The sequence below is a fragment of the Lissotriton helveticus genome, chromosome 5_1 (genome assembly GCF_964261635.1).
Source record: "Lissotriton helveticus chromosome 5_1, aLisHel1.1, whole genome shotgun sequence".
NCBI lineage: Eukaryota > Metazoa > Chordata > Amphibia > Caudata > Salamandridae > Lissotriton > Lissotriton helveticus.
The window spans coordinates 638,005,555-638,023,817 of record NC_136065.1 but is presented as its reverse complement, the minus strand read 5'-3'; the positions used below and the strand labels follow the sequence as shown (position 1 = coordinate 638,023,817).

Here is an 18,263-nt window from a genome sequence, read left to right as displayed (position 1 = left end):
TTGGTGTTTATCGGGGGTCACCTTGACATGGTAATGGGTCTGGTGTTTTTGCTGGCCGAGAGGACGGTTGAGGAGGGACCTGGGTTGTCTGCTCACTCTTAATTCAGCCCAGGTACAGCTGTGGTTGAGGGTACAGGGTTTGATGTCTGCGGCGATCAATGTGTTGCTGTTTGCTCGGTTACACCTGTACCTATTGGTGAAGCATGTCCTGGCCCACTGGTCCCCTTGTTCCACCCATTACAATCTTCAGGTACTGGTGTGCCCTCAAATTCGGATCGTCCTGGGTTGGTGGATGAAGGAGTCCAAACTGGCGAGGGATCTTCCATTTCAGGTGTTCTCCCCCCGGTTGGTGACAACGGATGCCAACCATTTGGGCTGGGGGCCGGTGTTGGAATCTTGGTCTGTGCGAGGTCACTGGGTTCGTCTGCAGGTTGGTTGTTCGTCCAACTTGCGGGAACTGAAGGTGGTTCAATTGGCTTGTCTGTAGTTTACTTCAGCCCTCCGGCAGTATCATGTTCTGGCCTGAACGTACAATCAGGTTGTGATTGGTTATCTCAGTCACCAGGAGGGTTGCAGGGTTCGGTGCTTGTGGCTCCTGGCTCAGGAGATTCTGACGTGGGTGGCGGGCACTGTGTTGTTTTACAGGAGTTGTATCTCCCGGGGAGAGAGAATTGTGCGGCGTACCACCTGAGCAGGGTTTCCACACATGAATTTGATTCTTCTGTTGACGGTGTGTTTCATGTGTTGCAGACAAGGTTTGGGTGTCTGCTGGGGGACAATGCTCTACTGCTCCGCTTCTGCATAATAACTCCCAGTTCTGAGGCATGGCGAGTGGATGTGATGTCATTCAGGTGGCCGGATGGCCGGCTTTACGCATTTCCTCTGATCCCATTGATTGCAAAGGTCCTGTGCAAGATCCACCTGGAGAAGGCATTTATTCTGTTGATTGTGCCAGGCTGGGTTCATCGCCCGAGTATCCCCTTCTGAGAGTGCTTGGGGTTCAGGAGTGTTGGGCGAGTCCCGACCATCCGTATCCTCCGAGGGGTTTGCATCTTCCGGTGGGGGTTCTGTGTTGGCTGCATCTCCAGGCCTGGCTCTTGGGGGGGTGAGCCTATTGTCCTGTGGCTGCTCAGCGGAGGTGGTGAGCATTCTTCAGGGCACCAGACGTCCAACGACTCTTCTGTCTTATTCTCCGCATTGTGGGTCCTTTTCTAGGTGGTGTGGTTCTAAGGGGCTGGACTCTGGTTCGGTGGATCCTGTCATGATACTTGATTTTCTGTCTGTTTTTTCATTGGGCCTGGCTCCATCTGCAGTGGACGGCTTTGCAGGCATTCCGTAGTCCGCCTTTGGATGAGCTGGATCCATTGATGGCCCAGTTGACGCGTAGTTGTTTTTTTCAGCGTCCTCTGGTGATTTGTCCTGTCCCGGCCTGGGATCTCCCTTTGGTTTTGCATGCTCTACAGGCTTCTCCTATTGAGCCCTTGGGGTCGGTTGACGAGAAGTTCTCGACCTTGAAGGTTGTGTTTTTGGTAGTCATTCTGTCCACTGGTCGGATTGGGGAGTTGGGGTCGTTTTTGCGGTCTCCTCCTTTTTTCCGTGTCTTATCGGATCACGTTGTCCTTCGCCCCGATCCTAGGTTCTTTCCCGAGGTCTCCTCCATTACCAATCATTCCAGGGAAGTCATTCTGCCTACCTTCTTTCTGGTGCCTGGGGTGGATGCTGGTCACCCTCTATTGGATGTCAGGAGAGCGGTGTTGGTATATCTGGAGAGGACCATGGCATTTTGCAAGTGTGATAATCTGTTTGGCACTTTTGGCTCGGTGAGGTTGAGTCATAAACCTTCTCTTTCCACCTTGAGCAGCTGGATTAAGCAGACGATCCATCTGGCCTACGCATACCAGGGGTCGTAGGTGTCTGCCTGATCAGGGAGGTCGACCCATGGAATTTTTGTCTCCTGGGCTTCTTTCAAAGGCTATCTCAATTGAGGATATTTGTAAGGCCACAATGTGTACCTCGCCTTGCATGCTCATGGACCTCTATTGGGCTGGCTCTGCCTGCAATTGATTGCCACCCGCAAAATAGGTATCTGTTTTTCCTCTGTTTGGTGCTTGGGTTAAAATGTGTTTTTGCCTCGCACTTTGGTCTGTGGTTTTCTTTTTGGTGGACATGAAGCCGTGTTGTCTCTGGTATCTGCTCACTACGTTAGTCATCTGGTGAGGAAGAATTACCAGGAGTTAATTCCCTGGTTACTTAACTGTAATCTTCATTACTTCGAGTGTAGTCTTCCTCGTCAGATGAAATCCCTTTACTGTTTAGCTATCAGCTTCATGTTGTTGGATGCTGAGGCTTGGTACTTGAACAGGAAGTAGGGTGGTTCGTACCTCTTCTAGGACTAGGTCAGGGCGAAGGATGTTGGCCATGTTAGAGAGGGAAGGGATGACTAGAGTGCTAAATTGCTTGGAGGTTTCTTTTGGGGAGTTGAAGCTCACTACAGTAGTCATGTAGCGAGGAAGACTACACTCTGAGTAATGAAGATTCTTGGTAAGTAACTAGGGCAACACCGCTAATCCCCGACACAGTGAGGCCCGCATATACATAGCCCTCACATTGTGGCGGGCATAGACACAACAGTGCATATGGGGCACATATATACACAAGTGGGTTTCTGCTGAAATTCCTATTGGCAAGGATTTTCTGGCATTCACCCAGTCCAACAAAGGCTCTCCAAATTACTGTGGCCTCTCCAGCACCTTCTCTTTGGGCAGTTAATTAATACACATTTTTTTTGTATTGAAGGGTTTTGGTGAAATTCCTTAGCGAGAAACAGAAATCTTTTGAGAGAAGTAAGTGGGTGTTATTTTGGTAAACCAGCTTCATTGGCCATGATCTGATTCAAAGGGAGACTCAACCTAAGGTATAATTGGTAGATTTCCTGAAAGACAGGTGCAACTGAAAGGCCAGTAGGAATAGAATTGCGCAAGTCACCTGTCTGCACGGCTTTACAGGTGACTGACCATGTGATTGCCTCTGCCCTAGAGATATTTCAGAGGAGAGGCTCTACGGTTGTTTCCTAATGTCCTGTAGACCTGCCTTCCTCTACTCAGGGTTCAATCCGAATCCCAGCACTTGAATCTCAGCCCCACGTTTCTCGATGCAGGCATGGTGATGTGGTCATACTCTCTGGCATGGGCTGATTTTTGATGGCAGGTTCAGACCATTAGCTTCCTAACGATGACTGCAACCAGTTGGACATCTGTTCATAACTGACTTCAGGGACACTTTTATAGGCTTACATGCACAGGCCTAATAGTGTCCATTCCAGGTTATATTATCTGTTTTTTGGCTTCTGTGGTTAAGGTAATTGGAACAACACTCAAACCATGCCCTCGTAGCTTCGTAGACAAAATAGAACTCGCTATGCATGCAACAGTTTTTATTGAGAAGGATTCAAGTAGGCAGGCAGGGCGGGCTGATTTCACTGAATGGACTGAAGTTGAGTTCACCCCTGTGTACTCCCTCCCTTCCCCATGCCTCCTCCCCTAGTAGCCGGATCATCACAAACTATCAGATGCGTGGCTGCAGTCGAATAGATTAAACTGGAAAGCCAGCCGTATTGCCCAGAGTGTAAGTACAGTGGTAGTCAGGAGTTGACTCACCTCCACAGAAACTGGGAGATTTTATGACCGGCCTAAACTAGTGCCAGACCTTTAGTACTTGTTCAACCCCGATGTCTGATTACGTGCCTCCATCCTCCTGGCGTTCCAAAGGCACAGGAGCAACTCCCAGTATCCCTTTATAGCAGACTGCACGATGACTGGTATCGTGTTTACCTTTCTTTGTTGTTTATCAACACACTGATTTCAGAACCTCCAGCTGCTACCTCACATAGTACCAAGATTGTATCCCTGAGAGAAAAATGTCTTTACTAAATCTCAGCAAGATGTAAGTACATGCTGGTGTACCACATGGAGAATTTTAGGCAACTATGATCATGTTGTTAATGCTAAGTACCTCTAAAAATGCAGAGCTTTCAAAACCAGTAAAAGTCTACGAGGGTATTCATAAGCCCTTCGTATGATCCCGTAAGAGCAATCCAAGTAAAATGTCCAAAATCCCAACATCCTCAGTTTGGAAACTTCAAATGACATCTACAAGTTAAAAGGAACTGAGGTTCTGCTGCCTACAATGCATAACATATTCATAACCTGCCCAAAGTGTGAATTAAGGGTCACATACAAATACATACTCAACTTGTAGATGCCAACGTTGCCAAATATAGAAGTACCGAGATAAATACAGGTGCTTGTTTTAAACTTTGTTCCAACTACCTTAAAACACAGCCTCCGAAGATCTAATGCTATGAATCTGCCAGAACAATTCAGCCCTTGCCTTTTCTTTCTACTCTTCTTTGCCTGTCCAGTGCTTGGTAGAGGCAAAACCGGCAACATGCATCTCATGTGATTTACAGGCCCAGCAAAGTAACCTTGTGCAAGTAGCTAGAAGCCTAGGACGTGCTGTTCCTTTATCCCCGCAGCTCATCTTCACGCCCACAGCCGCGGTCACCACCATGCAGTCCGATGTCAGCACTGCACCCACATCCCAGTCACCGTCTACCACGACATCTCAGGTAAGAGCATAAATGGGCTTCTGCTTCTGCTGCTTATGTCAATCTGTTTGTCTACCAGTCTGCCCATCTTAATTCTGCTGCTATTTTCAGTTTTCCAGATGAGAGAGCGCGTGATGGGATGCTGATGGGTTGAAAGACAGAAAGGCTGCTCTTGTACCGGGACAGGCCACTGTTTCATTTTGTTGAGCAAGAGCACTAATGGGTGTGAAAAATCCCCTCTGAGGGAGAAGTGGATGCAAGAGACTACTTTTTAACTCCTATATACTACTATCTTGCAGTTAAATCTGAGGGTGTATTAAAAAAAATCAAAGAACACACTCTTCTTTTTAACTGAATGTTTTGTTTTTCGTCCTGGTTCTGGTGCAAGTTAATTCACTTTTGATCTTGCTACTGTAATACTATGCGGAAGGTGGTCCGAGGTCCCATTGGTCATGACATAGCTACCTCTCGGGTGGGTTAAGATTTCCCAAGGGTTAGTATGTAAATGTTGTCTTTCTGTACGACCACAGTATCGACATTTGTACAACGCACTATATCAGTCAGAGAGTTAGCTCCGCAATGCAATGTAAAATATAACAAATAGGCGCAATGTCATACACATAATATTGTTATGTAAGGATGATCCTCCTGCTTAAAATGTGAATGACTGCTCCTTCCCTACTGGACTTTGAACCGAGAACACCAGTTCTCGAGCACCTCCAATGCCTTTTGATCTGACATAGAATCAACTTCATGATCCGTTGCCTGAGACACAATGCTTGTCTGGTGTAGCCTCCCTCTACTGTCGCAACTGGTTATGACTACCCCAAACTCCCGATCCTAGCATCCAAGCAAGTAGGGAATTGATTCCTCTCTCTCGGCCTGTAGAACTTCTACCGCCGAGATTTGCTCTGCCTCCCAGTGTGAGGACCTGGCCGCCTTCTTTATTAATAAGGTGGAAGGTATTTATCAAGCCTTTCCTAGCCCCACAGGCTCCCGGCAGTGTAACACAGTTACTCCCAATACCACCATCTCGTTATCCCATCTTCCGGAGCTTTCTACGGAGGAGTTTGACAATCTTGTGATTAGGGTGAAATCTGGTTCCCCGAAAGATCCTCTGCGGCCATCACAATTCAGGGAATCTTCCTCCATTTGCCTTCCCCCGCTTTGTGAGCTCATTAATTTGTCCCTGTCCTCGGGCTCCGTACCTTGTCCCTGGAAACAGGCGCAGGTAATTCCTGTCCTGAAAAAACCTGCTCTAGACCCCAAAATAGCGGAAAACTATCGCCCGATCTCTCTCCTCCCGTGGGCCGCTAAACTGACCGAGGCTCATGTTAATAACATTCTAGCAAAACATCTCCATTCTGCGAATATTTTAGACCCCTCGCAGAATGGTTTCAGGCCCGGTCACAGTACTGAGACTGCTCTCTTATATATGGCGGAACATCTTCGCATGCTGATGGATTCAGGCCACACGGCGGCACTTGTGCTCCTTGACCTAAGTGCCGCTTTCGACACTGTCTCCCATGACATTTTACTACAACGTCTGGTTGAGGCTGGGGTGGATAAGCTGGCTCTTAAATGGTTCAGATCTTTTCTATCTGATCGCTCCTTTAGGGTCATCACTCCCCCCTTCGAATCCACATCTCATGCGACTGCCCAGGGAGTTCCACAGGGTTCGGCTTTGAGCCCCACCCTATTTAACCTTTATGTCCAGCCGCTAGCTGCTGTCGCCTTGCGTGGGAACCTTTCCATCGTGTCCTACGCAGACGACACGCAGCTGGCGGTTGCGATTAGTGGAGCTTCCGATCTCGAGGCAGCAAAGTTCCGTGAGGGACTTATATCTGTGGCCCACTGGATGAATGATAATTTCCTGCAATTGAACGCTAAGAAAACCGAGGTGCTCATTGTGGGGAAACAAACTCATCTGTGGGGCGATAGCTGGTGGCCAGCTGAGCTCGGTCCTACCCTTACCCCTGTTTCTGAAGTGAAAAATCTTGGGGTTTGGTTCGACTCCCAATTGAGCTTTTGCACCCATACTAAAAAGATTTCTGCATCCTGCTTTGGGATTTTGCGTCAGCTTCGGTCCACTTTCAAATACTTTGACGCTCCCACCCGACAACTGATTGTGCAAGCCATGATCTTGACTAAATTAGATTATGCCAGCTCCCTTTTTCTTGGAGTCAATCAGGCTGAGCTCTCCCGTCTCCAACGCGTTCAAAACGCTGCTGCCAGGGCCCTGGTTGGCTTGCCCAGATTCTGTTCAGCTAGAAAAACCATCTCTAATCTCCATTGGCTTCCGGTGGCACAGAGAATAAAGTTTAAATCCCTGATACTGACATTTAAAATTTTAAAGCTCTCTTCCCCTCAGATTTTGCAGCAACTTATTTCCCCTTATGTCCCAGCTCGTTCTCTGAGGTCCTCTGCTCTCCACCTTGCCATTGTTCCTCGTTTCAAGAGATCCAGGACTGGCGGTCGATCCTTCCAAGTCCTCGCCGCCAAGTTATGGAATTCCTTGCCTGTCCACATTCGTGCCATTAATGAGCTCCTCGCTTTCAGGAAGGCTGTTAAAACCTTTCTCTTCCCCTTAGGTCCTTAGTTCTGTTGTTGTGTTGTGTCTTCCACCTTCTGTCCGGTTTTTGTTCTGCTCTAGCGCCAGGACGCCCCTTTGCTGGGGCATCTGTGCGCTTTATAAATCCGGATAACATAACATAACATTCCGACCCATCGTCATCCTAGCCCTTACGTTCCGATAAACCTCACACCATGCACACAAACTTGTCTACACTTCTGTCCTTGAGGCTTTCCTTTTCATTCTTCAAAAGGCTGTGGCTGAGGCCAGTGAAAAATGGCATAGGACATACTTTGAGAAGATTATGTTCACAATGCATGCGCTACAAGACACTTAAAAATGTAGTTGTGTGCATCTACCTCCTCTACTGGAAAGCTGTTCCCCCATCCACCATTTTTGTTGATAGTGTGCCGTGCTCCCACTAGCTCTACTAAAAGGCTAATCTTCTGCGAGGCTGCTTTATTAATGCATTCTTTGTGTAGAAAAGTTGTACCACAACCTCTGTTTAGACACTGTTCAAGGTATCAACTAGTAAGGCATTTTTTACATTTGCCACTTCTACAGTTAAGTCCATCAGCAGGTCCTTAATAAATTGTAATTTGTTCAGAATGCTGCTGCTCAGGTGCTGTGTAAAAATTCCAAGACCTCAGTCTGTTTTCCAACCATGTCCAAACTCCATTGGCTCCCGGTGAAGCAGCAGATTACATTTAAGCTTTTATGCCGTGTGTTTTTATGGCACTGCACAGGACAGGCCCTGACTTCCTGGGGAGGAGTTCCAATTGATTACTCTCCCAGTCGGTCCTTGCGCTCTACTTCGGCCAATTTGCTGGCAATTCCCAGAATCCGATATGCAAATTGGGGAGGCTGTAGCTTTGTGCTCTGGCGCATCTAGGGCATGGAATGCTCTTCCATTACACATTAAAACCCTGCCCAATCTTTTGGCCTTCAGGAAGGCATTAAAACATTGTGCTTCTCTTCCTGATTTTTTTTGTCTTTTATCGAGCTTCCGTTTACTCAACTAGCGCTAAGACTCCCTTTTTGGGTATATGAGTGCTTTGCAAGATTTATTCATTTGTTCACAGGCATGTGGTCACACATCACATGTTCTTCTTGATTTTGGTAAATTACATCAGTGACTCTGAATAATACTTGACAATGCACCAGTGTAAGGCATTTCCTTCTGGTCCTGGGGAAGTGAGACAATATTAGGCATTACCTTTTGTGGGTAATGCTATTTGTCGCTTATTATGTAAGACCATAGCACTAGTGCACCTAAAACAGGATAGACAGGGGCTCTTTTGTGTCATTTCACTCTTATCAGGGTCGGAATGATGAGCAATCAAGACTTATGCCTGAAGGTTGAAGGGCTTAAAAACTCAGGAAGTTGTATAAAACTGTAGACACCACTTAATCAGTCCAACGTCCAGTCAGTACTTAAACTTAAGAAAAGAAGGACTTCACTAGCAGGTAGGTTAATTTGCACACTTAGAAATTTGATACAAAAATAAAACCAGAAAAAGCAAGTGCCTTCAGGGCTAGGTGTCGAACGCTAAACGTTTTATAGCTCCTTCACGCTCGGCACTAGAAATCTCCTTATCATTGAGCCTGTGGCAGTATTAACCAATAAAGAATGTTCCGCATGAAATCTGTAATGCTTGGAAGTGCTCTGGTCAGCCTCTAAAAACAGTTTTTTGAATGACTGGATACAGATAGGACTACAGCGTCCCAGCCACAACTTTGATCTAGCCACCTGTGGTACCCAAAGATGTTCCAGAATAAATGGAGGTGTCCCTAAAGAGTTCACACATGCAGCTTTTGAATATGGCCATCTCATAAAACACCACTCAAACAACAGTATTTCCACCCTCTGGGATTCTTGTCAACTTACTTCAGAGAGCAGATGAGTAGATGGCTGCCTAGTAATGACCACAAGGGGTCACAGTCCAAGTCACCAGAGCTCTGGTAGTATTCCACTCTTCAGGGACAGATTACAGAATAGTGGACTACTTTCCTGTAATTGTCCCATGGATTCCTATTTGCAGCAGGGGCCCCTCTCTCTAAATCTAACAGTTGCAGTAGAGTTTTTCCAGTGGTACGGGTCCCACCAGTACTGTGGCACCTAATTTATAGCAATTTACAGCAGTACCAGTAGTCACTGGACTGGTAGAGGAAATATTTGGAACCGTAGGGGCTAGAAGTAGGATTCCATTTTTCGGAATCCTCATGGGCCCAAAGTGATGGGGTCTCATTAGGGGGATGAAGACATTCTGTTTCCTGGCCATACTGAAGTAATAGAGTAAGCAACTACAACTATCTCACGTGCATGGAGAGGGTCCAAAACCATACAGGCTCATACGTCTTATCTTATGAAGGTGCTGGAACACCCCGCCAACTTCGAAGCATCTCTTAGGGGCATCCGGACTCGTAGGACTTGGGCGCCCCTCGTTTCATGGGCTGTGCTTGTAATAAGACTGGACCTTGGTCTCCCTTTCTTTGGATCAAGTCACTCCTCTTGGCAGTGCAATCCAGCTCCTCATGCAGACGATATGTCTTCCTTCACTCCTAAGGTTATAAAGCAATGCAATTCTGCAGACTTCCTCTTATTAAGCCTAGCATGGAGGAAGAATTGATTCCACACATAGGTTCTACTCCTGGTTCTTGTAATCTTCTCTATACTGGTGCACAGCCCTCCTTGTTCTCACTGTGTTGAATGAAGTAATGGCAAAGTAGGCCAGGCCTTTCCCTCCTCTTATGTCCTCTTATGGCCAAAAGTGGACTGCCTGGCTAATTAAAGGGGTACCATTTTTAAAAGTCTCAAAGCGTCTACATCCTGGGGAAGCTTTTTCCATGTTGTTGTGAAGATATTTGCAGGTTTCCTACCCGACTGTCCTGACTGAACCTAGTTAGGGCCTGGCCTAGGTGGGGATGTTTAGTGGCCTTTTCTACAGATTCTTTGCTTGAGAAAATGGACACAACACCAGAAACAGGAGAGGGGTGGTTTCACTCTGTCAGGGGAGAACCTGCTCTAAACAAAGTTTATGGGCTGCCACTCTTCTCCAAACTCCAGGTATATCAGCGATGTGAGGGGATAGAGTTGTACTTTAGTTGCAGGCTGAAATGTCTGAACTGGATATGGACAGTTCAGAACAAATTTGTCTTTAATATACCTAGTGAATGATCCAGACACTAGTATAGGTCCTAGCCCATACGATAGCGAAAATAATAAAATTGGGAAGAATGCCCGGGACGGTCTGCGTCTTGTTGCCCAGCACCAACCTAAAACACTGCTAATGTCGCATTGTAAGTTATTCTAACGGGTTTCTAAGCTACTCTTTTAGAAGTTTAGCCACGCGATCCTTGCCAGCAGGTCTGAAAGCAGAGGTGAATGCCAATGGGAAGAATTATGATAGACCCAACATGATCCTTCACCAAATCAGGGTTGAAATTATCATCGAGAAGGGAGACCAAGGTCATCCCAGCTTCACAAGTGAATGATCGTCCATGAATGTTTGCTTATCACAAACATTGTCATTAAAATACGAGCGCTCTGTTGTATCTGTGAATGAGAGCTTGGAGAAAACTGTACTCAATGTTCAGGTTGTCGTCCATTAAGGCTTCTGGGCGTGGGGGGTCTCTTTGTGCCAATTTCAGACAGCTTTCTTATGGGGGGTGGGGGGGTCACCTCTCTTTTCATAAGGCTCAATTTTGTGTGTAATCGCTGTGAGATTTGCCACATTTCTTGTGCAATTTATTTGACTTTAAATGAGGTTTGACACACATCATATTCATCTCCCTTCTTTTAAGCTCCACTGAGGTGGTCTACCCGTCAGTCAGTGAGGTACCTGCACTACTGATTATAAGGCTCCTCTAGAGAAGGATGGGCCGTGTGCTCTATGTGAGGAGGTATGTGAGCGGACAAGGTGTGCTTTAATGCCACCTTCTCTTGGCAGTGGTCACAGTTTGCTGTCTTTGAAATGTATTTGTGTCCCCTCATCAAAATCAGAATTGGTCTGTAGAGCACCTAGACAATCAGTAGCTGATGCCATCATGGTCCACATTTGGTTTCTATTCAGTCAGATTTTCTAATTTCACTTTCCACGGTTTTCTTTTTTCTTTCAAAGATGGTATTATAGTAGTATTATTGTATTGTTGTTTAATGAAAAATTCAAATATTATATTTATCTGAAATATACACTAATTTCGATGGTCTCAAACACAGATGTCTCTATCAGTAGTTTAGCAAGCACAGTACTACTCCAGGAGAAAAGGGACACATTGTCCTTGCTTGCATTAGGACCAATGGCGTTTATACTCCACCAAAGGCATCAAACCAGACCATGTCATAAATTTGAATGCCATGGACCTTGCCAGCAGCGACCATTAAAAAAGCGTATGAAAAAAACGTTGTATGCGTGCTTTCCTCTTAGAAGAGTTTGAAGTATATGTAGCCCAAACAAATATTACTCTCCATCCTCTCACATGGAGAGGTTGTCCTAATTGGAAGGTGTGACACTTCTCTCTGACCTCAAAATAGCCAGAGTCCTTGCAAGATTATCTAGGGACACATGAAAAGTGCTGCTGATTGTGTGCACAGGCCCTGCCATCGAAACATTCCCTGTCTTTTTGGCAATTCGAAAGAAAAGTGGTGGAGTGGGTACAAGGAGGATTCCCTTCCACACTTCTGCTGTGGCCTCTATTTTCAAAATCAAATTCACGCATTTGCAATTGTAATGGAGGTTATGACTCCTCCAAATTAATAAGAGAAAAAAACATCAAGTTACAGCAAACATGTCAACCTAAACCAACTCCATCCCTAAAAATGTTCCTCAATGACACCGGCCAGAACCATTTGACTAATGAATAAAACCCCACTATTAGACCAAAGACTAACTTACAACGTGTTTCCCTTCTTTGCCCTGCATATCTCCCCTTCACCAAGATCTTTGGATTAACACTTGCTCAGTTCTACACAACCACGCCATGGATCATGTCCACTTGTGAGATCAGGTACAGTGTAGAAGTGACCGGGTGTCTGAGTCCGATGTTATACACGGTAGGTGTGCATTTGGGTGTGCTTTTTCTTCTTTAATGCCAATTCCTCTCTCTCTCCTGCAGACACTTTGATGCTATGGTGGTTATTGTAATAACACTGGGGGGTTGCCTTATCCTCGTTGTATTGTGGTTTATGCCAGTAGTTGGAGAATAGGATGATCCCCTGCCTTCGTCATGACATGGGGTATTGACAAAACTTTGTATTTTCTAGTTAGATCCCTCTTATATCAAGCATGCCCTTGAGATGTCCAGTATACAGTTCTAGGTTCCATTTCGTATGACTTTACTTAACTAATCTGATTAAAAATTGGCCTGAAGGGCGATCTAAGCGTGAACGCTATTAGTACTGGCACCAATCCAGCCTATCGCAGCAAAGGAAGCCCAGAGTGCTTGGCTGGTGGCTCTGCATAAAGTATGCACCCCTCGCTTTTGACTTTATTTGTACAATAGCCCTGTTTTTTAAATTTATGTTGTGAAAGAAGGGGGATCATTATTCTTACACAGCATTTGTCTTCCTTTCCTTTCACCTGTCTTTTAAATTCATCTCCCAAATATTATCTAGCAAATATTAAAGGAGTATGAAACAAGAGCACTGCCATATTATAAGGAGGGTATTAGCACATAGAGTATATCTGGACTAATGCACACTGGCCTGAGCATGTGGGATTCACATTATAGAAAAAGATTATAATTAGTTACATGAACTAAAAGAGAACGAGATGCATTGAGATGAAAAAAATGCATAAAACTGTATTGTGTATCTTGTGCCCACACTAATTCAAGGGCTACTTCTGTTTGCTAGGAAGGCAACATGAACATCTAATTGGAACCCAGCACAGAACCACCGATGCAGGGTCTCAGGCATTTGACTCTTCACCATCTCAAATCTTGGTTTCAGGTACAGAATTTGGCCCTCAGGTGCCAACCGACCGCTTGTGTCAACTCTTCCCAGTCACAGCTCCCCAGTCTGGCCATGAAACCAGCTCAACCGGGTCCCAACTCTGCTCAGGGCAAGATGGCAGGCCACAGCCCAACACAGGGAGCTAAAGGGGGCCAAGCTGATGGGCCCGACAACCTCAAAAAAGGAGATCCACAACACCATCCCAGCAACGGCAGCCTCAGCAGTGTAGAAAGCAGAGGGAATTCCACAAGCCGAACGCCAGTCCCTGTGACCACACACTCACTCATTGCACCCGGTAAGGAAACTCATGCTTATACGATGAGCATAAAATGCCACCTTTGAGTAACTGTGTTGATTTATGTGACCTCAGTTTTTCTACTATGGGGTAAAAGTTGCCTCACTCTTTGTGGAATGTTTTGTTGCCTATTGTCACAATCTGTTTTCCTCATTCAGAGCATCTCATTCTCACTCTCCACCTTCTATGAATTTAACCTTCGTCGTCCTGCCTTTTGCTTTATACCTCTAACCACCTCTCTCCTTCCATACCCGATGCTTCTCTGGCCTGACTTGGACCTCACACCCAGTATTGTATCCTACTTTCGCTCATTCATTTCCATTTTCATTATCGATCCACTTCCTCCCACTCAGCCTCTCACTTTAACCCACGCTTCCCAGGTCTCTGCATTCTCTCTTTATCACTTCGCCCCGACTCACACTCGCCATGCTTCAGTCTTTTTATGTTTTTTACTTCCTCTTGCAGTCTATCATTTTTATTTACACATCCCATATACTGATTTTTTTTCTTTACTTCTTACCACTTGACTCTTACCTTCTCTGTCTCTCGCTATCTCTCTTCATGTTAGTCCAACTTGTCTCTCACTTTGCTGACAGTCCTCATGACTGTCTGTAGCTGTGTCTCTTCCTCAGTGCCTGTTGGTGTCTCATGTCACATTATACTCTTTATTCAAGCATCTCACAGTACCAGTCTCTCCCAGGCCCTTTGTTTCCCTCTCCGTGTCACAGTGCCCTCACCCCCCTTTTTAGGTCTCGGCCTGTAATCGCATCCGAAGGATGCGTCAGGCTGGAGACTTATAGCTAGCTGACACCGGGGAATGAGGGATACAAAACTGTCACGCGCTTCTGGCCGGCTGGATTCAGCTGCTTGCACGCGCACCAACATTCACGCATGCGCGAAGGCACATCGACTCGCTCACACACACACCCCCTATCCCACAGTCACACACACGCACTCCAAGACACATACACACACACGCACGCACACACGCGCACACACACATACACAGGCCGCCCCCGCCCGCCCGTACATGCTTTCCCGCCCCTCCGCCTCCCGGCCGCCCGCCCGCCCGCCCTCCCGCCCGCAGCAGCAGCTCAGCAACGCACTCACCGGCTCTCCTCAGCTGCAGGGCCCGGCAGCAGGACTCGTCTTCCCTCGTTAGGCACCGGGGCGCAGGGTAGGCTCCTGCCTGCTCCGGTGGTCCCAACACGGCTCCAATCGCGGCTCTTCCGTGGGAGGCGGGGTAGGCTCCCGCCCTCCTACTTCCTGTTTCCGGGTGTCGCGCCGGCCTGCCTGACTTCCTGGTCGCAGGCCGGCAGAGTAACGAGGATACCAAGGCGGTATTTATTTATTTATGTCAACACGGCTCCAATCGCGGCTCTAAAATATTTTGCACTCTTTGCACAATATATTTGTGATGTTTACACTTACCTATTTGAAATTAAAATGTCCAAATGGACATTTAGTCAATTACCATTAAAAAGTTTAACTTTTTTTGCTAAGATATTTTTGTAATCTTTTATGCAAACAAATTTAAATACTGCATAAATAATTTTAACAACAAATACTTTATATGTAGCTTTTTATGTACATAAGAAAACTATAGCATAAAGCAAAAACAAATTGCCATTTACAAGAATAATAGCTCAAACTTAAATAATGCCGAGACCTATTGCATTGCAAATGCTTGTTTTATAGAGACTTCTAACCACAGATTCCTCACCCTAACATACTCCCCAGTTGTCAGACTGGATTCGGAAAACTTTGAACCAGTACCCCTACACACCGGGAGTGGGATCCTGCGACTCGGTACTGCTTCCGTCCTCACCAGATGTGACATGCTCAGGCCTATATAGGCACCAACTATGTACATAGACATCATTTCCTTTCTTTGTGTGCCTACAGACGCAGTTCCGGAGCTACATCTAGTCTCTCAGAACCATTTAAAAAAATGTTTTTCCAATGTGCGCCGCCGATCGAAGTCTCTCCTTCTCCTCCTCCTATTGATGTCGAAGCATCGCCTTCTCAATGTCAATCGGTGTTGGGCGTGGAGCCGGTAGAGCAAATTAGGGGGAATGTGGCATGTTCACTTCCTTCTCAGGGTGAGACTTTGGAGGGCCACCTTGTAGTGGGTGATGCAAGCAGGCCTGGGCCTTTTCAGCCCATTTCTGAGATTATTCCATCTCTGGTGGAGGAGAGTTGGATATCGGCTCTTGGTGAGGCTAGTGGGCTGGAGTTTTCCCTAGTCTTGTCAGTGAGGCAAGTTCCTCCTTTACAGATATGTTGAGGAGAGTGGCAGCAGTGTTGGAGTTGTCACTACCTACAGTGGAGAAGTCCACCAACCCTCTAATTAATGTTCCGTGCCAAGGACAGTCGGCATAAGAGCCTGTTCTTCCTTAAAGTGAAGCCCCGTGTGGCATATTGTTAGGAACTTGGGCCAAGTCTGATTCAAGGGTCTTGGTTGACTGTGCTATATCTCGAGGCATCTGCCTGCTCCAGGATATCCATTTTGTCTCCTCCGACATCCTACCACTTGTAGCCTGTTAGTTCAGGCAGCTACAGCCTCTCAAGATATGGATTCTTCGCCTCAGACTCCATTAAATAGGGACTCTAGGAATCAAGATGCATGTGGTAAACACATCTTTGCTTCTGCTAGTTCTGCGTTAAGGTCTACCGACACGTCTTGTGTTTTAGAACATTTTTCCCACACTCTATGGGATACCTTGTAGACTATGTTGCCATCACTTCCGGAAAGCCTCCGTCCTGATTTTGAAAACTTGATTAGAAATGGCTACTAGGCAGCTAAGCTAATAATCAGATGTGGCATGGATACTATTGATTCAGTAGGGCGAGCCGTGGCATCTTCGGTGGTGCTCCAGCGTTGTGCATGATTAATACCTTCAGGTTATCAGAGGCAGTGCTTGTGACTTTAGTTGATATGCCCTTTGACGGCACCCATCTCTTTGGGGCTGAAGCTGATTCAGCAATGAGACGCTTCCGAGAAGTGATACAGAGTTTTAATGACTCTTTCTCTGGTTATATGTTCCTTAGTTTTGTCCCTATACTTGGGTTGTGTAGGTGATACAGGATTTTTTTTTCTTCAAGGGACTAGCCTTGTTAGGGCATTGACATGTACACCTTTTGGTTACACCAGATTGATATCCCTGTGTGGAGCAGATGTTATTGTTTCAATACTGGGGTCAGGCCAGCTTTATTGTGTAATGGGTTCCTTAACTGCACATAGCAATTTGTTCCGTGAAAGTGTGCTCCTTCTTGCTGGAGACAATATGTTTGGCAATTCAAGGTGTCTGATTGGTATTCTTCTGAATAGTTAGAGTCTTGGTTTCCTCCATTTTTGGAGGTGATATTTATTCTTATGTTAAATTTTGGATCATAGTTGTCCAGTGAGCTCTGCTTCTGAAGTTATCCGGATATTTGCCCTAGTGTTGTAGATGTTTGAAAATATTTCTGTTTTATCAGAAGAAAATGTTTGCTATTTGATTCTTCTTCACTTTAAGGACATACTGGATATTTCCATATTCTTTGGCACTATTGATAGTCATACATTTCCTATCGTGAATTCGGATATTCTCTGTCTCCTTGGAGACATTTCTCTTTCTTTATTAAGCATTTGTTATTTTCTGTACCTTACAGCCTTTTAAGCGATCGTAGTGTTAACATATGATCTCTTGCTTCGTGTGCTCTTACAGAACTAAAAATGTATACTTGAGCTCTTGTCTGTCTTACTGTCAGATTGGATTTTGGCTCATTTTTATGTGGGTTTTCTTTGGGGTAGTAACAGCCTGTTAAGATACTTTTGACAGGCAGCATTATCTGAATGCTTTGTCACCCAAGGTGTTTCTTTGAGGGTGCGATATCACACTGGATTTTATATTGTATGATATTTTGGGATAGGTTTTTCAGTTCCTTTTTAGGTCTCGCCTGTCGATGCGCATGCGCATCGAGCTTGCGAGCCTATTGCGGCTTATACAAGCTTTAACTAAGAAGCAAGGAATCGTGGCGATTCCTTGCAGTGCCCGTGACTTTTAAGCTCAATGCGCATGTGCATTGAGCTTAAAAGCGCGTGCACAGCCGCCCGCATTCCTCCGACACCTTTGAAGTGAAGCTTAGCTTCACTTCAAAGGCCCGGCTTCTTCACACCCACATGCCGCTCTGCCCCGCTCAGCCCCCTCCCCTGAGTCATCCTGCCTGCCCAGACTTCTCCTCCCCCCTAATTACATCCCGCTTTCACTTGTTTGTATTTACATCATGTTGATTTATGTGCAACATAAGTTTTATCACATTACTCGAGGCTTCGTGACGCTAAATGCGCTGACCAGCATTGCAATATTAGACCTTTCTTTTCTTTTTAGCTCCGGCCGACATATGCTGCGTGTTTTTTACAGCTACTTTACACGGCAGGGATGCACCTTCTTGTCGATGGCCCTCGGTCTGCCAACAGTTTGCCTCTTGCTTTGTTCGTACCGCACAAGTGGAAGGTTCAGTCTGATGAGTTTTTGCCCACTTGGCACAGCCACGAGTACAGTCTTTCTTATCGACGGCGCCACCATTTACAACTCATCAATAGCGCCTCAAGCTGCTCACTCTCCTTCTCCCCCACCCCCCACCCCATCCGACTTGTTTTTCTTTTAACTGTACCCCAACCGAAACGGACTCAGAAGGATGAAAGGCTTTTGCATGCGACTACCCAACTCATGCGAGCACCCCCCCAGTTCTTCCTGCGCCCCGCCGATTACCACCCCCCCCCCCCGCATTCCTTCACTTCCATTGAACCACGCAGCCCGGGACACAATCCCCCTGCACCCATCCCCCTTTA

General features: G+C 46.2%; 1 protein-coding gene across 2 annotated transcripts in view; it reads left to right on the top strand.

Moving 5' to 3' along the window:
* The window catches only part of PHC2 (polyhomeotic homolog 2), a 646,847-nt gene that overhangs the window by 370,906 nt on the left and 257,678 nt on the right, over positions 1-18,263 (top strand). For both annotated transcript variants that reach the window (XM_078643027.1, XM_078643026.1), the window contains exons 7-8: positions 4,469-4,627; positions 13,129-13,426. In XM_078643027.1, coding sequence (XP_078499153.1) covers positions 4,469-4,627; positions 13,129-13,426 — 457 coding nt within the window. The remainder of the gene's footprint in view (positions 1-4,468; positions 4,628-13,128; positions 13,427-18,263) is intronic.